The sequence below is a fragment of the Epinephelus moara genome, chromosome 7 (assembly GCF_006386435.1).
Source record: "Epinephelus moara isolate mb chromosome 7, YSFRI_EMoa_1.0, whole genome shotgun sequence".
In the NCBI taxonomy this organism is placed as follows: Eukaryota; Metazoa; Chordata; class Actinopteri; order Perciformes; family Serranidae; genus Epinephelus; species Epinephelus moara.
This window is the reverse complement of record NC_065512.1, coordinates 20,788,014-20,812,452: the sequence shown is the minus strand read 5'-3', so window position 1 is coordinate 20,812,452 and position 24,439 is coordinate 20,788,014. Positions and strand designations below refer to the sequence as shown.

Below are 24,439 nucleotides of genomic sequence, written 5' to 3'. Positions count from 1 at the left end.
AATGTACAGTACAAAATCAAACAACAGAGATCACAGCGTTGCATTTACTTGACATTTATTTATTTGCAATATTAGATTTTACACAATTTTGAATTTACAGGAACAAAACTATCCACATGTTTAATTATACACAAATAAAAATAATTTTCACAAGTAAGTTAAAACAAAAAAGTGAGGGACAGTTTATATTCAGGCCAGGATGGAACCAAATGGCACCAGCATATTTCAAAGTGTGATATAATTTAGCAATTTAACCTTTTGTCCTATCAGGATAGTTTGGGTTTGTTTTACAAAGTAATTTTGGCCTCAAATTCAAAACTCGAGTAGCAATAACGTCACAGAAAAGTTAAATGAAATGTTTTTTTATTTATTAGACAATATGAAATTTATAATTACTGAACAAATACAAACTGAGGAATAGATTAAAGATAAGGCAAAGTTCACAAAAAGCATGTCCTCTCGGTCTGACGGTGGTGAAAGTGCTTTAGTCGCTCAGACCAAACATTCTTACTGTCCACATCTTTTCGATGGGGGGATGAAAATCTCAAACAACCTCCATGTGCGGGTGTATCCATGACATTCAAGCTTTTTGATTAAAGGTGAAATAAACATTCGGTTATATGCCTTTAATTTGCAGGTAAAATAAATAAGGGAAATTTTGTCATATATCTAATAACCACTTAAACTTTTGAAACAATCATATGATGAAATTAAGGTTCAAACAGCCACTGAACCATCAACTGACTGCAGACGCTCTGAGGGTGGATTATATGTTTGCTGCAAGATGTTAACATGCAGTGGAAACAATATAAAACACAAAACATTTCAGAGTATATTCGTATGCACTGGATCACTTACAGTGTGTCACCATGGCATATTATCTGACAGTACAATCTAATGTTATTGTGAGGAGGAAAAACAAATCCATCACCTACAAAAATACAGTTTTTAACCACTGCAACTTCAGATTGCCTCGGCAACACGTCAACACAATTAAATGACAAACTATTATTACGCTATTATGAAAGTTACTCTCCGTAAAATGTGGCCTGTACAATGCACTTTTGTACATAAAAAGCAGTTCTATGGCCTTGCTCATACAAAGGTTCGTTGTCCCTCACAGGTGACAAGGCAGTGACAGGGGTTGAAATGTTTCAAGCTTCTCGTTGCTCCCAACATTCGCTCCCTGGACACAAGACGGCTTATCGTAGGCTAATACAACAGATCGAGGCCCTTTGAGGGAACCCCCAGCAGAAGCTAAAGTCAGTTTAATAAATTACATTCATCATAAAATAGAAGAAAATACATTTTAAAAGTGTTCCTTTCTAATGTTAGACTAGTAAAATATGCAAGTATACTCCTTATATTCCAAACAATAAATGTGTAAGACTTTTCACAACGAATGAGAACAAAAAAATGTGAACAAATCTCTTGGTGGATTGTCTGAGTTAATCACACAAAAGTGTACACACGTTTTCATTAAAAAAACAAAAACAAAACAGTCACTTGAAAAGACATCAGAAACATTAAAAGAAAGGTTGATATTTGCACAGAGGGAACTAAAACTGGTGAACGTTAATATATGAGTGAAATCTTTTTAACATCTGCTTGTGTTCTTCTCTTAACTACACACAATACCCACTCTGTCAGTTTTAAACAATGACGGGTTATTGCATAATGTGGTTTCAACCCTACACAACTAAACTCCACCAAACTTCTACCTCCTTAAATTCTACTTTACTAACATAAAGTATTTTACTGAGCATGAAACTAATGGGGTCATATCTTAAAAGTGAAACAAATGAAGCTGGGTATCAGCTCTTATACATGTTGTAGTACACACATACAAATTTGAGCATCAATGAAACTTAATTGAAAGACTAAACACTAAAGCACTGACGTAGTATTGCAAAACATCTCCTCCTAAATGTGACTTTAGAGTAATTTTTCCACACAAAGCCTTTTAAATATGCACAAACATCCTCATCTGCACAATTCTTCAGGCACTTGTAACATTCAAATACAGTACTGACGACTGACTGTGACATTAAGACTAACAGCTCACACACTACTCATCTCTTACAGGGTTAATACAGGGACTTTACTTTGAATATGAACAGTAGTAATTACTGAGTTGACTTGGATGGCTGTGGAGGTTCTGCTTAAAAACCAGGAGATGGTTTCACAAAGATATTTTAGATGGGTCTGTAATGTTACGCCAGCCTATAATGCAAATTAGACGGTCTTACAAAAATAAAGACTGGCTTACTTTGAACCCAAAAATCTAGCCATAAGGCTAACTCAGAACTAAGATAGTCCGACGGTAGCAATCAGTGACACCCAGGGTGCGTTCAGCCCTGACAAAATGTAGCAAAACATTTGTTTAAACGTAAATGGTGGAGTGTTGAACACCCTGTTGTGTTAGAAAGGCACACTGCCTTTTAGTGTGGCGGGGTTTCATTCAGTTGAATTCAAAGAGGCTTAATTGGCATGGGAAACATATGTTTATAATCCCAAAGCAAGTGTGAAATATAAACCCAAAAAAAAGTACGGTCAATAAGTAAAGATCTATTTTACTTTAATACACATTGCTGCTGATTGAGTAACACCTCCGACACACTCACCGAATGGGAGAAAACATACCTCGAAGGCTGTTTCACACTGTTTGGCCAAACATGACATTAAACCTGAAAACCGTAACAAAAGGGTGCTCTACTGTTTCAGATTTGAGTGTGCCTCTTCTAACCAGTGTTCCCATGGTAACAATCAGTGACACCTGCTGACCAGTGGCACGGAACCAAAAATAGAAATAGAATTTCTACGGATAATCCATAACATTTTAAGAAGTTACTGTATAACTTTAATAGTTCATCAATTTGAGAAATATGCTTATCCTCTTTCATTGAGAAGATTTTTATGTTTTCTTCTCACTTATTCAGACTATGAACAAAACAGAAAACAACAACAAAACTGCGCGACATATATGACATGTATGAGGGGAAAATGGCGGCTGCTGGTTAAAGTTAAAAGACATGAGTCAATACAGCATCAATCAGTGGCACAATCACTTTATCACAATGTAGCATTATCAGGGGAAAAAAACAAGGCGCGTCCCCTGGACGGTAAAACACCATCATCACTGACATGAGTGAATACAGCATCTGCTGTCACAGCAGACATTGCGATGTAAGATAACGGGGATGTCTGTAGTAATATTCTACATATTAGCAAATTTGGGTGTATTTTATGAACCTTAAAATACAAGGATATTGTCTACCAGCAGCCCTGATAACCTTCATGCTGCCCCACCGCCTTTACCAGGAAACTGAGGCGCACTGAGCTTCAGAGAGCCGAGGAATGAGAGCAGGTGGACGGGCAGACAAGTGTCAGATCTGTGCAGAGCAACAGAACAAAAACACAGACACATCACGGACAGTATGATAATAACACAAGTTTCTCTCAGTGGTTTCTGTGACATGAGAGGTACTTTCAAAACTAGAAAAGTAACCCGACGCTGCTGCATGGATTAGTTGTTCATAACTCCCTCACGTATTTTGACATGGACTGATGTGGTTACTCGTTCAGCCATTAGTCCTACTTAAGATACTAAAGAACTATTGCCTCAGTCAGGACCTTTGAATCCACACACTCCTTTGAGTTTGATCTGACTGGTAACAGAGTGTAACAAGTTGGCAATTCTATCCGATATCAGGCAAGAAGAACTAGAAAACTTTGTGCAAAAGCTGAATTTAGACATATAAAACATGACCGATTGCTTTATCCTAAGTCTATCTTTGTGAAACCGACTCCAGAAGTGAGAACCACTTACAGATACATCAACAAATCAACCATCACTGTGACCAATAATCCAAACAGATGTTTTTTTATGTAATAAAGAGGGGGAAATCTAAATGTTTGAGTTCAAAGTATCTGCAGCAAATGGATTATACAGTATTTCCTCTGAACAAACATACTCTATATGCAATGCAAAGGCACACCAGGAGGTGGAGCACTGATCCTGTTCTCTGGGGACCATAGGGTAAACAATAAAGATGGACTACCCTCAGAGCATTTTAAAGAAAGCTTGTATAATTTCTTACAACGTGGAAAGTTAAAATAAGTGCGTATTACTAGGTTGTTTGAAATAATTAAAGCTAGCAATAGATAAACAATCATTCATGTGAAAAACCTTATAGTTTACATAACACATTCAAGAAAGTAAATATAAGTTGTTGCTCGATATCTTGAGGATACAGTTTTAACAATCTCCAATATAGAACCTCTTTATACCTGGTATTAACATCTCAGATTAGATCTGTCAGCCTTATGTCTTCCTCTTGTAATATGTACAACATTTAAAACCGTCAGTGAACAACAGTTCTATTTGTTAGTTAATATCATAAGGTGTTACTGTATCTGAACTGCCTGTTTCTGTTTAATTTCCATGTGTTTTCTGGTTGGATTTATTCAGAAAAGTTAATCTCTATTTATGAGGATCCTACATGTGAACTGCATTTCAGCTGATTAAGAGGCTAAACGCACCTCTCACCTTGTCAGAACTGGTTAAGGAAATAGAAACCAAGATATTATGCACATTACTAAGGATGCATGTTAATGCAGGTGCAGAGACGCGTGCATACAGTAACCTTCTGTGACTCTTATCTAACAGACTAATCCTAGTAATTGAGCTATGTAATTTATTAGGAGAGATCAAAGTAATGTCAACAACCTCTTCATCAGAGATGTCATCAGCATGCAGCCTGTTGTAGGTTGTGTGCGGTGTTCACAGAATATTTACAGAGCAGTTGTTGGGCGTCTTTAACAGCAGCAACACGGCACTGACTTCTGTGTCTGGTGGTTACTTGAGGATGATCTGTTTCAGGGGCAAAACACAGTCACTTAGTGGTTGCAGACAACAGAGATATACATGGTCCATATGTGTTTTTGTTACATGACAAAAGTAAAAGTAAAGTAAAAAAACACCTTAAAGAATACTTTACTCACTAATACTCACCCCGTGTTACTCTGAATTTGTGAAGATGCCTCTAAGACAAACGAAGAATCCCAAAACCGAGAAAATTTGTGATGAATCAGAGGAAAGTGGAATCGAGTTCAACAACAGCAAAACTATATCAAAACATTCGTTTACAAAGTGTCACACAACTCGTGCAGTATAATTAGTACTTCCCAAACACATGCATTTTCACTTAAACCTTACTATGTAAAACTTATTCTTATAAACAGCCTCACACATGGAGGAATAGTCAGCGTGCGCCTGAACTCAAGTCAAAATGAAAATGTTTGGGAGGAACTGAGCATACGACTGGATAAATGAGACTTGGATTGTACTGCACAAGTTGTGTGAGTTTGTAAACAGATGTTTTAATACAGTTTTGCTGCTGTGAAACGCAGAATGTTTGCCATTTTTGGATTCTTCGTTCACCAGAGGCAGGCGGAAAAAAAGTTTCCTTCATGAATTCAGCGTAACATAGGGTAATTGATATGTCGTATTCCTTTAACCCATTAAACTCTTGATTTTGGTCTTAATTTTCCCTTGGGTCTTTAATCTTATTAAGAAAAAAACAAGTCTTCAACAACTTCTTTAAGTTTTTCATGGCTGTACCATTACATCAAATTGAAATACTGTATATTATGGATAACTTTAAACAAATGTTTCTGCCTAAAATAAACAGTATTGTGTAACACTGGATAACTTCACTGCAATTTGAAGTCTTGTGTAACACTCAGCTGCACAATGTGCAATTGTAAAGATGGTCCCATTAGTGAATAGGCACATTAAGTTAACAAAGTCAAGAGAGTTAACAAAGTAAAGACCAAAAATTTTAAATGGACACCTCTACAATCTCTAGTCTACAAAACCATCACATGTTTCAGTCTGCTCGGCTGACACTACCAAAACAGAGCAGTGTCAGAATCCAATATGACACAGATATAACACATACATCTTAAAGATATGCTATGCAGGATAAGGGGTGGGCGATTTGGTCCTCAAATATCATCACAATATTTCAGGGTATTTTTGCGATAACGATATTCTTGACAATATGACAAATTAGTAAAAAAACAATGTATAATTTATTTAATAAACGGCCTAACAACGCCACAGTTTATTCCACCCTACTGAAGCTGCTCCTTGTTTTGGAACCACCATAGAGTCTGTAATAATTTCGCTTTCAGCCATGCTTGTTGTTGCCATGGGTAACAGTATGATGTCAGTATGTCAGCAAGTCAAAATATTGCGAGCATCATGATACGAATTTTTCATATGATATTAAAAATTACATCGGTAATATCGTGAGCAAGATGATATAGCGCACCCCATGTGTTGACTGACACAGAAGTAATCTCTCTCAATCATCACTTAAGACCCTCTACAAGTGTGTGGTGGTGTATTTTTCTGCATAGACACTGCCTTCTGTCTGTATTTTCCAATTTTCCACGCTCAGGATGTTTATGGGCATGTATCCCCACAGCATTCAGGTGAGGTAACATAGCAACCAGGTGTTAGAACATAAGCAGCAGGCATCCAAGAGAAACAGCGCTGAAAAAACGTAAATACAGCGGGGTGAAACATCAAAAGAGAGTGATCTGGGGTTGGCTTCTGCCTTCAGTTTCGCTGGCGAGCATGTTTACAGACAGTAACTGTCAATCCTGCATAGTATACCTTTAGCATCGCCACTCCTGAAAGAGGTCTCATTACAGTGTCATGTATAAAAATGAAACCCTAGGACAGTTTCACAGATGATAATAATACAATTAACACATTGATGCAACCAGTATGACATGTACATCAGCTACCATTGTGTTTGAAGTATTCAGAGAACATTTGAAACTGCATACTGAGAAATGAAACAGACACTGACATGGAACAAAGAAAAAAACATGCAGTAAAGAATAAATGCAACACCATTATTTCCAGATGGAACACCTCTCTAAATAAGTGATGTCTGTCATCAGGGAAATGGGTGAAATGCAGCCTAATTCAACTGAAGGTCTACAGGTGGATGAAGCTCAAAGACAGGCAATGCAAGCAGGGCAATGCTATGCTGATGAAGCAACTCCCCTGATTTAAAGATGAAGCACTTATTCAGAGCTCAAGGATTTACGACAGAAAGCTTTAAAAAGGAGCAAACCTGATTAGCTGGTGCTGTTGCTGCGTAGGGGACACTTGTGGCGGGAGTAGTTGCTGCAGAGACAGTAGCAGGCGTAGCACTGTACATCATGGGGACTTTTTCAGGAAGGGAACCATGAAAGCAATGAAAAGGGAGGTGGAGCATTATGGTAACCATAGCAATGTTTCTTCTCTCTCTTGCCAGGCAAATACAATATGACACTAGCAGCAAGCCATCATTGGGTTAGACCAGCAGATGGCATGTGATCACACAGCAAAGCGAGACAGCAGGGGAGAACATAAAAGGAGAGCTGATAAGAGATTAAATTAGGAAATCTGTCCATAACTTGACATCCCAAAAGAGACGACATGTACTGCAATAATTCTACAAGACATCAGAGGAGTTTTTTTATCATGTAAAACATTTAGGAATATAAAAAACATGAAAGGGATGCTGAGCAAATTTCCTAAACCATGCTGCGTGGCAATTCTACCAACAAAATCCACCAAATAGCTCAGATTTGTGTCGTCTGTTTGACCACCTGAAGTGACGTCTGAGCAAGGATTATTGATATATTACAAGTGAGTATTTATCATAAGACTTCAGTGGATAAAAAACACCCACATAAGCAACACAAACAAAAATATTTACAGAAGAAAATAAATGAATAAATAAAATTATCTGCTCTGATTAGTTTTAAATGTGGCTTTCCCATTGTCAGGAATAACAAAAACATTAATATGAAAGTTTCACCTGTGTTCTCTATTGATAATGAGACAGTGTATTTAAAAGAAGAAGAATAATGAAGGGACCTACCAACGCTGTTAGCAGGGGTCATGCAGAAGACAGAACCTGTGGGAAAATCAAACAGAGAGAGACTATTTTAATGTGACTGACACATATTTATATGGTAAACACTGACCTGAGATGAATATGTCTTTAGTGTATTAAGAATACACAAATATGACCTAAGAGTTTGGACAGTAAAGAATTAACAGATGTGCAGATTAAATAAAGTAAATTCTACTGTACATCATAGTTCATAGTGTGTATAATATTTGTCAGCAGTATTTACCCCCAGAAAAAAAGAATTAAGACACATATGAAATTTAAAAAGTGTATAAAATGTATGTTTAGCTTTGAGTTCACATTAAAGTGACAGTTCAAAGTCAAAAATATGCATTTTTCCTCTTACCTGTGCTGCTATTTATCAGTCTAGATTGTTTTAGTGTGAGCTGCTGAGTGCTGGAGATATCAGCCATAGAGATGTCTGCCCTCTCTCAGCTATAATGGAACTAGATGATACTCAGCTTGTGGTGCTCAATGAGCCAAGAAAATTGATTTTAAAAAACTAAACATCAATGTCTCTTTATAGAAATCATGGCCTGGTTACGGAAGATAATCCACAGACCTTGTTGTGAGCAGTTTCGTGAAGGAACTATTTTTTTTCTACTGAACTATACACACCAACTGTATCACCACACAGAAGGAAGCTAGCTCACTTAGCACACTGAGCTAGCTAACATTACAGCTCAGGCAAGGAGGATGCCATGTGCTGTCTTATACAGGAGCCTCTCCATGAGTAGATGCACGCTTCCTTCTGTGTGGTGATATGGTCGGCAGGTATAGTTTGGTAGAGAGAAACTAGTTCCTACAACTGCTCACAACAGGGTCTGTGGATTATCTTAAATAAGCGGGTCATGATTTTGGGGAAAAAGACATTGCTGTCATGTTTTTGGTGCAAGCCGAGTACCATCTAGTTCCATTATATTCGAGTGAAGGCAGACATCTCTACAGCCGATATCTCCAACACTCTACAGCTCACACCACACAATCTAGACTGATAAACAGCACTACAGGTAAGAGAAAAAATATGTATTTTTGATTTTGGGGTGAGCTGTCCCTTTAAGTTTAGAAGCTCACCTGTCGGATAAAATGCAGCGGTGGGCTGCTGCAGCTGTGTGTTGGCCAGAGCCTGTTGGTAGTGCAAAAAACTGGGGCTGAGGAGAGAGCTGGCCAAGCTGCTCTTCTCAAAAGCTGGTCTCTTTGGTAGGGGTACACTGTAGGGAAAGGCCTGGAAGGAAACAAGGAGACATGACACACCAAAACTATCTGTTCTTTCAATTCAGACACAATTTGAACACTTAATATTTAGTATTCATTTACAAAAATATGGGAAAACGGCAAACACGACTACACATTAAGGAGACTATTATCACATAGTGGAAAAATCAAGCATGTTTTAGGATACAAGTATGAATGAAACAACCAAATTTCTTTTAAAACATCTATCAAATTATGCACTTAAAGCTACTGATGATGATTGTGTACACAAAGACTATATGAGACTTGAAGAAGCTTTAAACCATAATGACACAAATGAAAAGTTATTACAGTACAATTAATAGCTACAACCAAAGCAAAAGGTGAAAATACCAGGTCTACAGTTGCCTCGAGGGATCGCTTCATTGCTTTGGCAGTCGACTGAGTCTTTTAATAGCAGGCAGAGAGCACATGATGGCAGTGGGCCAATGGGATTCAAGCGTTTAACATACAGGTAACAGCAAGCAGAGGTGCGTCATGGGGGACAGCATTGTGGATAGGTGAGAAGGGGAAAACAAAAACAAAATAATCTGAATGTAGTATACGACATAAAACACAATATGCATGCACAGTGACCAAAATAACTGATTAAAGGACACGCTAACTAAAGCCTCCTTCATTAGTAGGTCAACATGTGCAGGTAATCAATAGCTTTGGCAACACAGATTTACCACAGTAGGGCACAAGCTTGTATACTTTTTCACATTGTATATTGACCACTAACATTTCTTGATCAGGGTTTGTTAATTGTAATCAAGACACTACCATGATGCAACAGTGCAACTACAGTATGCACCCTATGTATTTTTCTAATACAGACATTGATTTTTACAGGTTTCAGGAATGGATGACAATGTAATGCACATCAAGTACTGAACATTTTTATTGTTAAAACTGGGGTAGACAGTTTCATTTAGGCCTTGTTGGGCTGAAATCCCATAATACATTTTGTGCATATTGTGATTCAAGTGGACTAAGCAAAAACTAGACTTTTGCACCTCCACTTGGCTCTGTTTTCAGGCTTTAGAAAATCTAGGCCATGTTGGAGACTTTGGCCAATCACAGGTCATTTCAAACAGAGGGCATTCCCATTGGCTGTTCAACAAATGCAGAAGCAGGTGCACATCCCTTCAGTGTCATGATCCTGGGTTTTCTGAATGTAGCCTGTTATCTTGTTTCATGTATTCCTTCATGTTTAGTCTGTTTCCTGTTGTTGTAGGTTCACTCCTCATGTGTCATGTCTGGTTTTACTTTCTGTCTTTGTGTGTTTTATGTTGATGTTCATGTACCTAATGTTAGAGCCTCAAATCACAGCGTGTCCACCACCTCACCCTTGCAACTACAGACCACCTCACCGAGAAGAGACCGGGCAGCAGCTCTGGAGACTGACATCCAGTCAGTGGCTGCAGCAACCCGAATCCAGCCAGCTTGCTGTTACAGCCCTGACTCCACACCGAATCAGCAAATTTTATGTGGGTGCCGTTACACAGGTTGGACCTGGCGCAGCTGCTGGCCATCAGCCTGCAACACCCAACACTGGGGGTTTGCACTAGCTGAATCTGAGCTGCTACAGCCACCAACTGAAGGTCTGTCTCCCGAGCTCCTGCCTGCTCTCCTGCTCACAGCCGCGGGGAGTGAGGGCGGAGGGACCGTGGAGTGGCCAGCTAGCTAATTGTTGCATCATTTGTGGTTTGATAAACAGAGAGAGAGAGAGTGGTGCAGGAAGGCCGAAGTGAATGAGCTGCCTGCAACTGCACAATAAATCAATGTACAGGAAACACTGGGTTACTGTATGAAGGGCGTGCGTATGCCCATGGTTGTCTGGTGGGAGGGGCTTAAAAGAAAGAAAGAAAGGCTGCAGGAGGAGGTTGCCTTTTCAAGATTTCTGCCTCCCCCAGCTTTAAATGAAAAATGACTTTTATGAAAGATAGCCAAAGGCAACATCACAAATCAACAGCTGAAATAACCATGTATGCAATGTCATGAAACACAGAATGTGGAGCTCCATTTACTACATTCACACCAAGGCTGTTAGTGAAATGGCAGATGCCCCCTCTACTGTGTGTACTGTACTGTGCACAACAAAACATGACTGCCTCTGTGAGCCTAAAATACAACAAAAATAATATGTAGCCTAAATATAAGAAACCATAAAATACGATGCACATGAAAAGTGACGTAGATGGTCTAAGGAGTGCAGCGAGGACAAAGAAGCTCATTTTACTGAAGCAAAATGGCACACGGTAAGTGAGAAGCCTGAACATGCATTACATTAAAAGCAACTTAGGTAAAGTTAAGTTAATGTTAAAGCCAATAAATGTTTAAGATGCAAACAAAGCAAAAAGAAATGGCAGAAATTATGAAGTAAAAAACTGTCAGTGTGGTCCAGAATATATAATGACTATGCTCTTTTGTGCAGTTTTCCGTGCAGGCAGTTATCCTAAAGCTGAGTCATTACAATGATTCATACTGTATAGCACATAATAAAACTATTCAACAAGCCTTTTCTCAGTGAACTGCAATATAGTGCTGGTTCTGTCTATGGAGCATCTGGCGCATGTGCCCACATAGAAAATGTACATCTTTTTATTGGGCCTGTTTGAAAGCACAAGCCTTGAAATGTCAGCTCCATTATAAAAACTAATTTATCGCTCTTAATATGATTGACAGGCCTTTTAATACAAGGACTAATCCTTGATAAATCTAATCTCATTGCATCCTTCTTTGTAATGCTTTCTGATGTTATTAAAGGTCTGTTTACATCTGTAGTGTTTGTAAACAGGATTAAAAACAGGCATATGTTCTTAATTATCAATAAAGACAAGGTGCAGATTTTCCTTTAATGACTAAAACTCCTTTTAACTTAATTTAGACAGAAGTTTTCAAACTCCGAGGTGTGTGCCTCCCCAGAAGTGCATGGGATAGTTAAGTGGTCATGAAGTGCGAGATGTTTAGGCAAAGATACTGGATTCTAAAAACAACAGGAAGTTAGTTATTATGGTCTGGCCTGCTGATTTGCTTACAATCTGAGTCAAAACTGACACTCCTCTAAGTCACAACTTGGCGAAATTCCAAGGACATCATTATCTTTGATGTCCATCGTGACTTAGTGTCCATAAATTCCCTAAGAAAACAGAAAAAAGGCGACCAGATAGCTAAGTGGTTAGGGCGCATACCACAATGGTGCCAATGCCCTGAGCTGTAAGCCCCTGGTTTGAATCCTGGCTGGCTGGACTGTTTGCTGCAGGCCATTTCCCTACTGTCTTAACCCTCAATTGTTTTACTTTCTCCACTACTACTTCAGGCATGAAATGTCCAAAAACTACTCTAAAAAAGGGGGAAATCATAGAAAAAAGACACTCACTACAACTCCAGAACTTGCCTAAATATCATCACGTTTTTAAGCTTTCTTTAGTATCAAAGTAATCCACTGATTGTTGTCTGTATATCAGTGGGTGCACAGTAAGCATGTGAAATAGCAGCTTATTCATCATACTTTTACTGGTGCCAAATTACCAAACTGTAAACAAACATAGGCTAAAAGCACAGGGTTTGAGCTGTAGACCAAAGTGTAACTAATTATACTTCCTGTTAACAAGCAGGGGGTTGGGAGTGGTGGGTGGTGCGCAGTTGTCTTGTTATTGTCTGAGGGGTGTGACAGTGTCAAACTTTGAAAAGCCTTGGTCTTGGAAATAACTAATTTGACCTTAAAGTTGCAGTTTTAACTGAAGATGGAAAACAGGTTCAACAATGAATCCAATCACTGACTTCCTGCTTTGTTGCCATTTCAAATTATATCATACAAATATATAGTGCTCCACATTCAGTGATGTCATGGCAAACACAGTTACAACTAAAACCACCGCATTACTGGCAGCATAATGTTTTCTGTGCAAACTAGAAGACTTTTCAGTGGTCAGAAGGATAAAGCTCAGTCTTACCATGGCTGCAGCTGCGGCCTGGGCTGCCACAGCTGTGTGATTGACTTGCTGCTGACTGGATTTGATTTTGGCCTGCAAGTGTGCAGGCGGGTGAAAATACTTGCACTTCTCCCGGGAGCAGCGGCTCTTGATGTAGTCCATGCAAACAGTGACAGTGTTATCTGTGGTGTCAATCATTGGACTGTCACTGGGGTGAGCGAAGCGGCAATCTGTCTCCCCTCTTGCACAGTTTCCCCGCTGAAACTCGCGGCACACCTGAGAGGAGCAAATTAGAGAGAGTGACAGGAATTCAGCTTTTCAGCATGTAGCCAGAATATGTTAACCCACAGAAGTACTGATGTATTTTGTCATGTTAAATCACTCCTTGTGGTGCATGAATACCTCTAGTTTGTCTGTACGCTGCAGCTTCTGTGAGGGAGAAGAAGAAGAAGAGGAGGAAGAGGAGGAGGAGCTCTGGACTGTGACAGGTGGGCTCCCAGTCACAAGAACCTGGGTGCTGGAGAGGTTGTCTGTCGGGATGAGGCTCATTCCATGGCTCAAGGGCGTCATGTATGAACCATAACCAAGACCAGTATTTGTGCTCAGTCCCTGCGTAACAGGAAATGTTGTCTATGAGGGAAAATGTTAAATATTATAAGCGAGACAAGCACCACAACACAATTTGAAGTTCTTCCCTAAAAACTCTGAGGAGCTTACCACAGACTGCAGGCTGGGTGCTGGGATCATGAGCTGCATCTGTTGGGCAAGCACGGCTGCGGCTGTCTTCTGCTGGATGAGGTTGTTGCGCCCGTTTATCTCTAACTGGGTTTTTAAGTGTGAAGGTGGATGAAGGTACTTGCAGTTTTCTCTTGAGCATCGGCCCTGTAAGAAAAATAAATAAAAAGTCATGAAGAACACTCAAGATTTCAATACTTATTTTTACTGAATAGAGCTTGAACATATCATAGTCTAACTCAATGTAACCTCCGTCAGCCGTCAGTTCCGGCTACCAACTCCTGACGGCTAACGTTAGCTAGCTCTCCTCCTGCTGATTTCAACACGTCTGTTGTCCACAGCGTAGCATTATCAGGAAAACAACAGAGTGCATCTAAGCGGCAACCTCTGGAGCTGAAAAATGAAGCCAACAGAGAAGTGCAAAAAATGCAGTTCCTTAAATGGCCACTTGAGGCTGGCTCCAGAGGCGCCACTCATGTTAAAATGCCCAACATTACAGCAGAAATGTTTATTGCTTGGTACAAAACACAGTTTTGGTCTCTATAGCTAATTTCAACAGTAATGACAACTGTACTAGAGGGAAATTTTTAGATAACTCACTCATTTACATTTGGTCAAGACTAAAAGTGATGCGTTTGAGTGACAAGCTGTCTGTGAGGCGTTGCTACAGTCTATGAGTCAGATCCACCCCTCACTCCTCCACAGCTCCACCCTCTCATCCAAAAATGGTCACTCCTGGCTCCAAAAAACAAGATGGCGAACTTGAGGCTTCAAATCAGCAGTCCACAAACTAATGGGTGACGTTCCAGTGGCTTTGTCCATTTATTTAAACAGTCTATGGGTGCATCCCCTTTGTCCTTTCATCTCTAAGGCACCATGGGTGAAGATCTCCAAAAATGTTTCTATTGTCCCCGTGATGATGGGACTCAAGCTCAGCTTTTTAGCCTGTGCATAATCAATGTGAGACAACAGAAAAACATCGGCCACTGCCATCTGTAAATGTCATGCCGATAGACTGATGACAGTCAATAAGTCGAATAATGGCTGAAACTGATGTTTGGTTGATAAATTATGCATCCCTAATTGTTAGTTATACAGTTATCACAATATTCAATGTTACTGCATATTTTTCTCATACTGTGCAGCCCTATTCCCTATCATTTCATTTTATGGTTGTTCTTTGAAACAGTGGCTTCAATTCTAGTCTAAAATGAAATGCAAACGTCCTCCTCCAGCATGAAAGTCAGATGTGTTTCACATCTATCCATCAACTATCTATACGAATCACCTTTCTACATAAAGAAAAGACCATTTCCCACACTGGCATTGAATGTCAGCTGTGGATGTAGATGATGTGCTATGGAATCACACCATATAAATGTAATAGACAGTTACGTAAGGAGAATAAATTACATGAACACACAATGCTTCCTTTAGAACTGTGCTGTAGCTTTTATAAGAGAGACTTTTAGAAAAAGCTGACTGGCTACAAAAGACGTCCCAATCCAGTATCTCCTTTTAGACTTTAAAATGAGCCTACCAACACAATTTCTGTTAATCAAGCATCTTTATTAGCCTAATGAGAGGTTACCTTCCTCTGCCCTTCATATTCAAATCCTTCAATTAAGTTCACTAATTTCACCTCATTTGCATCTCTCCCAAGAGATTCATATTAATTATTTTCAGAGAGGGTTTTACTGTCATCAGTGTTTCATTAGTCAGTATAAAGCTCGGAGAAAATGCAGTGCCAATAAAAAGTATTTGCCCCCTTTGAAAGTTGTAGTGTGTTAACTTTCTAGTTTACAGTTGCTTGAGAGTATGAAATGAAACTATTACACTGACATAAAGGTTTATGCACCACAGCAATGGAGGGCTTAGTCATACCCAAATACGAGGAAACGTATTCACAACTCTTTTGCAGCTTTTCGCTTCTTTATAGCTTAGAGACATTGTTGCCGATCTGTATAAAACAGAGTTGAAACACAATGAGAGCTGGCCACAGGAAACAACTCGAGTCAGATGTGTGTGTATCAACAAGACTCTCATCTGCTTTTAATAGAAGTCATGAGATACTAGTTGCAATGGCAAAGCATGTGCACATTCCCCTGCATATTAAAGTTAACTCTGTTTGGAGTAATTGTTGACCGGGTAGAGAACTTTGACAGCAATTGTTTGTCAATAAAATGCCAACAGTGTCAAGCCAAGTAAGTATTTGTCTGAGTGTGAAGCTAATAAGTTAGTACCAGCTGACATTACACCAGCAGCCATATTGGTAACAGACATCTGATGACTCCTCAGACAAAAGCCTATTCACGAAGATGAGCCGTGACATCATCACATGACTGCAACAACTGCTAGCTGACCTCTTAGCTAACATTTTTCTTACAGGAAAGTGTTTATGAATATTTAATATGTTGCTGGGTTTTATCCTCTCTGCTTGGCCATTTTATTTTTCTAAACTTTATTTTATCCCCTGCTGATTTTATGATCCCTCTATTGTTTGAATTTTATTTTATTGTTGTTTTATTGTTCTTTGGGTTTTTATCTGCTGTGTTTTATTACTGAAAAGCACTTGGTAACTTTGTATTAGTATTTTATTTCCATCCTCACTACAGGCTGTAATTCTAGGTTAAAATACAATAAAACTAGGCTTGATATTAACTTTATTCAGTCACTTAGTGCCAACATGGATTCAGCATCTTCTGTGTGTAACTGTTGTATTCTTATTCTTCTACTGTTCATTTACAAATATGCACCACACTTTAGTCTGTGGAAATATCTCTCATTACATACTTCTAAGTACAGTATGAGGCATGTTTAGGCATGTTATCAAAGCAGCACATGGTCCAACTAAGCAGTAACATATTGCTGATAAACAAACTACCAATTTTAACAATCATTTCTTGTCATTTATCAGGTGACATACACCGATAACGATATATCTGCAATAAGCTTTTAATGACCGATCATTCTGGACAATTTCAAAGCAGTAAGTATTTTGAGATCCTTAAATTATGTCTAAACTTATTTCTAACATCCCATTACTGCTTTTTGATCTGTTGTCTACTTCATTCAATTTCTCTTAACTTCCCATTTATTACTTTGACTTTGATTTTTATCATGCTAGTTGTTGGTTTTATACTATTTCTAGTCTCTCTAATTATAATTTTACTGTTTTACATTATGAATTTATGCCTTTTATGCACCTTTATTGCTTTAATCATGTGTACCTTGAGGCAGATCCTAACGCATCTGCCTCTCCTGGAAAACACTTTGGGTCACACCCATTGTTTTTGAATGTGCTACATAAATAAACTGACTTGTCTTTTATTAAACTTCAAAACAGTAAAAGCAACTTACTTCTTCAAAATAACTTGTAGCCAGTTGTATTTACTTCTCCTTGACAATATGTTTAACAAGATGAATTTTTAGATAAAGTAATATGGTAACTACTTTAGGTTCAAGCCTTTAGTCCAGGCCCCTGTCCGCAGGGGCACAGACCAGGCCCTCTGTCTGGACAAGCTGTGTATAAACTGCCTACAGTAAGGAGATAAGACGATGACTCAACATGAGAATAATCCTGGGGGCAAAGCTGCATTGTGTGGCGATAGTGACTGTGAGAGTGGATTAAGGCAGCCTTGGTCTCATTCAGGGCAACTGAGCAAACGGGAGAATAAACTGGCTGTAATCCAAATGGCTGACAGAGTTTTTTATAATCTACATTAGATAAGTGATGAGAGTAACATCTGACAGGTGTTTACTGTATTTTTGGAAATGTGTGGTATGCAGCAACACACGATGCAAGATAAAGCTTTGAGACTGCAGTTTTGCTCTGTGGTTTGATATATTTAATATTAAAATTTAATATTAAAACTAGATGTGAGGGCATTTTAATTTAGGAGAGGGGTTAACTTGAGATTTAACCATTAGGTGGGGGTTTAAACTGACAGTAGTTGTTCCCTCCTCTATTATCAACACTCAGAAAGTTTTTGAATACTCTACAGTATGTTTGAATCTTAAAAACTATGAATTAGGGTGGGTGGTAGCAAGATATTACAGCATACTGGGGTATTTATAAATGCTGAAGGTATGATTTGCAATACTGTCAGAAAATACAGATGCTCCTCTTTGTATTAGACTGATACAGAGATGCTGTACTGAGGCAATGTATTGTAATGCACAACACACATCACCAGAGGTCGGTCTCTACTGGTGGAACAGGCAACTGATGAGATGGCTGAGAAAGATGGAAACTTTATCTTGAGATGGCACCTTCCAACATTAAGCAGTTTATTAGCCACATGATTTAATTCTACATATCACCTCTGTTTAGCCCACTGATGTCTTGGTATCTGCCACGTCAGCAAGTGTCATTGGCTCCTCCAGCAAGAAGGGCGCTTACTTCCTATCTATTCATTATTCTACAAGCCTTAAGTATTCAAACCCAGCATGGCCTGTCAAGGTAGGCTAATTGCATATTAGGCTAAACAATGACATATGCTACATGACTTCTATAAGAGTGGTTCATCTTTTGTTTTTGTTTTTTGTTTTTTTTTACACAAATAACATCATATAACGCATTTCCCATAGTTTAACATAATACCTTGACACGTGATGCCAAGATGGCGCCTAGTCATTCCAGTGGAGTTGCTCACCTGGTGCATACACCATAAAGTTTTTAGCTCCTGGGTTTATTGCCGTGGTATGTGGCCCACTGAATATGTGCAGTAGTGTTTCTCCTGCTGGCCCCGCCTGCGAGTTCCTACTTGGCCCATAACCATTACATTGTGATGATGTCATAGATTTTTAAAACGCTTTTCTCAGCTCCAGAAGAGGTTTGCAAATATAAAACCTCGATGGATCTTAAGTTCATAGTAGAAAGAGTCATAATTGACCTTCTTTGCAGTTTGAGGTGTCCTGTCAACAGTTTTATTGAGGTCACTTTAATAATGGAGGCCTATGGTTGCAAAGCTGAGCAGCGTTTCTGGGGGCCTGGTATACCCCGATTAAATGTGTGCAAGGTGTAAAGGTATGAAAAATCGATAGCGCCCAAGAATAATATCAAGACATGATTTTCCAAACACACACCCCAACCCATGTCCTGATTTTTTCACTGGTTAGCTCAACAGACCTGCAGGTTTAACTGTATTTAATGGGACACTAGCTTGCGTCCCCAAAAGCACTTTGAGTAATCCCAAAAAATTTAAAACTTATCAAGACAAACAAAACGGTTGTATACTTACTAAATTACTACAACTAAAAATGTTTTATTTGATAGGGTATAAAGTCCCAGAAGTCCATAAATGCATATAAGAGGTTAAGGTGTCACAGATATACCACATGGGCAGTATTTCTTACCTTCAGTGAGTCAAAGCAGGCAACAACTCTCCCATTGTCAACCTGGCAGCTCTTGGGTGGATGCGCAAATTTGCATTCCTCATCACTACGTGAACAGTTTCCTCTCTGAAACTGTCGACACACTTCCAGAGTCAGCCATTTTGTGTCTCTTACTGAAGAAATGTTCAACGCCATGTCCAAAGGTTATAATCATAAACTTAATTTTTCAATCAATCTCAGTGTGCTTCATAGACCAAAAGCTGTGGGTTGGCTCTATGTGCAAAGTCCGTTTTCACAATAACCTAGTAAGTGCGCCATCAGCTGGAGCAGACAGATCAGATGGCTGGTCAATCACTGAGAAATCACCCATCAAAAGGAAGTGTATTATCCACAAATGAGGGTGCCTATAAATATCAGACTTTAGTCATAAATTCTCAGGTCATTATTCTCTGTCCTCTTATATTATGGCTCTATTTTGGCATTTTTTAGGTGCTGACTTTGTGCAAAGAGGTGGCAAAGGGCTTGCAGCTGAGGTATCCTGTGTTGGTGCTTGAGTCTGGCCTTAAAGAAAGCATAGGCCGGAAATGTAGACGGACCAAGACGGGGATATCTTCTCAAAGGCACTTTTTGATGGTGATCTGAAAAACAAAAAAAAACATACATCACTGACATTGTAACCAAACAAACAACATTGTAATTATAGTGCCATTAGTCCACAGCTGGCACATTTAGAGCTACCGTAAATTATTTTTAAACACCGATAGCATCACATGTACTTTCTTCTATTCACTAGAGGCTGTTCATTCCCCAGAGTCATCTGTTCATTAGCAGTTTACTGCAGAAAGCAGATTAGGTCAAACAATAACAAATGTGATGTTTTGTAATTAGTCCAGTTATATTTAGTCATGTTAGACTTACAAGAAACTAATTGTTTGACATTTTTTAAAACAGAAAGTCCAGTCTTCTCTGGTTCCAGCTTCATAAATGTGAGCATTTGTTGCTTCTGTCTCTGTTATGCCACTATAAACTGTACGTCTGGGTTTTGAACTGTTGGTTGCAAAAATCAAAATATCTGAAGACGACACGTTGAAATCTGGTAAAGTGTGTTTTCCCTACTTTTTGACATTTTGTTAACTTAATAATTAACTAATTAATTGAGTAAATAATCAACAATGAAAATAAATGTTAGTTGGAGCTCTTAATAGATCAGACCTGGCAAGCAAAACACTGACAGACACTGAAATTTAGTGCTTTTCAAGACCTTTTCAAGATAAATTTTTAACCAAATTTTAAACAGATATTTGGACAAATCATCTTTCTTTCTTATTTAAGCATTGAAGGTAAGTATAAAGGCAAGTAGTACAAGTATGTGGTCATGTGCAGAGGTAGGTTTTATGTAGGAATATGGTTATTAGAGTGGGTTAGCTAAACCTACATTTTGCCAACAGATAAAAAGTATAACGTTAAAAAAGACGGTATTAAGTTCAGTGGCTGGTTTAAATATTTGTTACATCAGAAATGTGGACTTTTACGCAGAAGAGCTTGACTGATTTTGACAAATTAAAACTTAAAAGGTGGATAAATAAATTACATAACATGTTTGTGGCAATTAAGACCTCACAATTTCAAATTTAAGATTTAATGACTTTTAATACCAAAAATTTATAAAACTGATATTTCCAGGACCTGCACACACCCTGCACTATTATACTTTGTACAACAATCTACTAAACTAGCAGTCAGCATCTTGCAGGTTAGGCTGCGCACAGACTGACAACAGCACTGCGTCAAAACTCTCCTCATTCATCTCAGTGAGGCCTCTGTGTTTCATAGCAGGGGACACAAGCCACAGGGCTCCAGAAAAAAAGAAGAAGCATTGATTAGGAACAAGGAAGTCCCCCCTCACCCAAACTGGTTGTATATATGAAATACTGCAGGCTATATGTCAGTAGGTCAGACACTGAAGCTCTAAACTACTCCACAATATTCATAATTGATCAGCAGAGCATTGATTATACAGCCTGATAAACTACTGTGTTTCTCATGAAAGGAATTATGAACATGCAGCAGCAAAGTCTGTCAGTTATTATTTTGTTTTTTGTGATTTTGAGGTTCACTATACAATAACTCCTCATCATGTTGATCTCTCTCTCTCTGTTTTTCTGCCCTGTGCACACAAAAATCAAGATAAAGATCTAGATGATTTCTCAGCCAAATGTAAGATGTAGCTAGTTAGCAGAGAAGACAAGCTCATTATTTTTGACGGACCATTCCACTTTTCAGAAATGATGTGACGGTTTTTGTGCATCTGATATTACGTCTACACATTTTACATTTGATTTCTCCAGACTGTGCCTCTTCAATAAAAACGTAAGCATGTTTCAAACAGAGAGGCACATTTGTTGTGCTAGCTTGGGGTTTGTAGCTGGGTGGTGTCATGGCAGTCAATCAGTCAATAACAGTACAAGAACATTTCCAAAGCTCAAATCCATAGAGCCATTAAATGCATGTTAAACTACGTTTGTAACAAATTTTGTTGATCAGTACAGACAAAAACAGACCAATTAAAACTAAATTTCATCTGAATCACAAGTGTATTCTGTGCTGCCTCTCTGCTCACTGTAACCTATTTTCCATTACACTGTTACCCTCTATTTGCTTATACTGCAGGACAACATGAACACTCTGTGCCAAAATTGCAACCGCCAAATATGCTGACTCTTGGCCCTCCAAATACAGAATACATGTGAAGCAAGACAAAGCTTAAACACACATCACGTTGGAAGTCAAAAACAGGACGGGATAGTCCAGCATACTAACTGGCAAAACACACAGGAAGTTGCTGAGCAGGCAGAAAAGGTGGTTAACTTGTGCGCTGAATAAATGTGTACAAGAGTTGAGAGGTTTGTCCACTGAGAGCAAGTAACATGATCTACAAATGTACAAAGACTCAAAAGGCACAGATTCATAATAAACTGTTGTTAAGCCAGAGCTTCTGCTATAACTGCCGCTCAGCTTTACTGCATGCTATCCCACAGCATACTGCAGCAAATTCCTTTGGGCGCAAGTCAGGAAACAGAGCAAGAACACCTACCTCTCTCACTTCATGTAGCACTGAAGAACTTAAGTTCCCGACCAAGATTCTACACTAGAGCTACTTTTGAGCAGCTAACTTGTTCATATAACGACCACAGCAGCAGCTCTTATCCACCTCTCTGTCCCACCGATTCAGTGACCAAAGATTTTCTCTTCACAACAGTAAAAACAGATTGCCTGTCCAACTCTGGCTGAAACATTTCCAGCCACCCCCTCTTCCTGCCTGGGTGCCGGCCCCCAGGAAGACCCTCCCAGTCAGAAATCAGCCAATGGAAAGCCAGGAGCTGAGGCACAGTGTGTGCACATCTCGGAGCAAGACGCTGCCGACTCTTCAGCTGTTAGTAAACCTTATTATTAAAGAGGAGACTGAATTCAATATTTGATCCTGCCTTACTGCAACGAAGAGCAAGTATAGACTTAAGAAATCATATTCCTTCTAACACTCGACACAGCTTTTGTCCATTGAAACTACATACAGAATATATAGCACATAAATGTATGCCCTAACACAGTGCCTTGTAAGTAAGTTAGTAAGATTTCTGTAAATATAGACCGATGTAATAGGCTCCCTTTAGCATTATTTGCAGGTCTGTCATAGTCTCAGTAAGTGTCTAATTCAATTTTTGCGTAATTACAAGTCCTTAATAAGCCAGCTTGGTTTTAATATTGACATCAGAGAGCTTTTTTCTTAAGGAGTGTACAGTCTTGCACCATCAAATTTACTGTTGTACCATCACTTCACTTCTAAAATAATAATAATATTAATAATAATAGTGATGCTTTTTATTTATAGGTGCCTTTCAAAGCACTCAAGGACACCTTACAAGACACAGTTAAAAAAAAAACAAGCACCAATGTATCCATAGATCATAAAATCAAATAATTCCATAATATACAATAAAAGTAATTAAAATTACTTGAAAGAAAAAAAAAAAAAAAATGGGTATAAAGTCATCATTATAAAATCATCATCAGTGCAAGTCTTAATATGTGTGTCACCATTAAATCAGACCATATATGCCAGCTTGAAAAGGTGTGTTTTCAGACAGGATTTGGAGGTGTTAAGGGAGTCAATATAACGAATGTCATGGGAGAGAGAGAGTTCCAGAGGCGGGGGTCAGAACGGCTGAAGGCTCTAGCACCCATGGTAGTCAAGCGGGCAGATGGTGATGTGAGTTGGATTGCAGAAGAAGCATCTAAGAGTACGGGAGGGTGTGTAGATATGAAGGAGTCCAGACAGGTAATAAGTGGCTTGATTATGAAGGTGAGAGAATGTGCAGAATCTTGACATTGATGAGAAGCCAGTCAAGTTGCTGGGAAACTGGAGTGATATGATCTATGGAGGAGGTTCTTATAATGATACAATAAAATGTGTGCTAAAGTGTTACATGTAATTTCTTGTGCAATGTAACTTACCCACTGTACAAAATTTGGTAATATTTTGTAATGCACTTTAATGTAACATTAGCACCTTCATGTCCAAAAATTCTGCAAGCCCCCTTCATAATTGAGTGTTAATTCAAGATTTTACACCTAGATGTAGCAAAAATGCAAACATAATTCATTCACTTGTGATGCATGCTGACATTTGATATGTACACAGTAACTCAAAAAAGGGATTTCATGTAAAATCAAATCAAAAAAGATTGACAAGACAAACTCCACAATGACCACAAGGGTCGCTGTGTAAAAAATGCTATTGCAGTAAAATATGGGTTCATGCTCTGCCACTTAGCTGCATCACTACTTTTTAGTACTAATATTTAAACCATTTCCAGTATTTTCGTAAATTTAGCAGAGGTTAACATCCTGTTGCCCAGCTTAGTTTGTGTTGTGTGAATGGTATTAATGGTAAGATCATTAAAGACCCCTCTCATCTGGTCACCGACACTTTGAACTGTTGCCATCTGGCAGACACTACAGAGCTGCCAAAACACGAACCACCAGACTCAGAGACAGTTTCTGTCCCACACAAATATCAAATGTTTTCTATTGCCAATCTGCCATCCACTAAGCACTTTAAATACTCTTATATATATTTATTTTTTTGCATTTTTATCACTCTCTGAATGTCCTGTGTCTTGTGTTTTTATGTTCTTTGGTGTAATGCATCAC

At 38.7% G+C, this 24,439-nt stretch overlaps 1 protein-coding gene across 5 annotated transcripts; it reads right to left on the bottom strand.

Moving 5' to 3' along the window:
* Window positions 1-44: 44 nt before the first annotated feature.
* Window positions 45-22,537, bottom strand: LOC126392787 (muscleblind-like protein 2a). Of its 5 annotated transcripts, XM_050048404.1 has the most exons (10): window positions 22,323-22,537; window positions 19,250-19,866; window positions 13,874-14,038; window positions 13,559-13,786; window positions 13,178-13,432; window positions 9,570-9,623; window positions 9,057-9,207; window positions 7,950-7,985; window positions 7,155-7,249; window positions 45-4,873 (listed from the first exon to the last, which is right to left on the bottom strand). In XM_050048404.1, the coding sequence occupies exons 2-10, from the start codon at window positions 19,421-19,423 to the stop codon at window positions 4,859-4,861; spliced, it is 1,173 nt and encodes a 390-aa protein (XP_049904361.1). In that variant the 5' UTR covers window positions 19,424-19,866; window positions 22,323-22,537; the 3' UTR covers window positions 45-4,858. The 5 variants fall into 5 exon arrangements, with proteins under 5 accessions (XP_049904361.1, XP_049904360.1, XP_049904364.1 ...); XM_050048403.1 differs by lacking the exon at window positions 7,155-7,249; XM_050048407.1 differs by lacking the exon at window positions 9,570-9,623.
* Window positions 22,538-24,439: the final 1,902 nt, after the last annotated feature.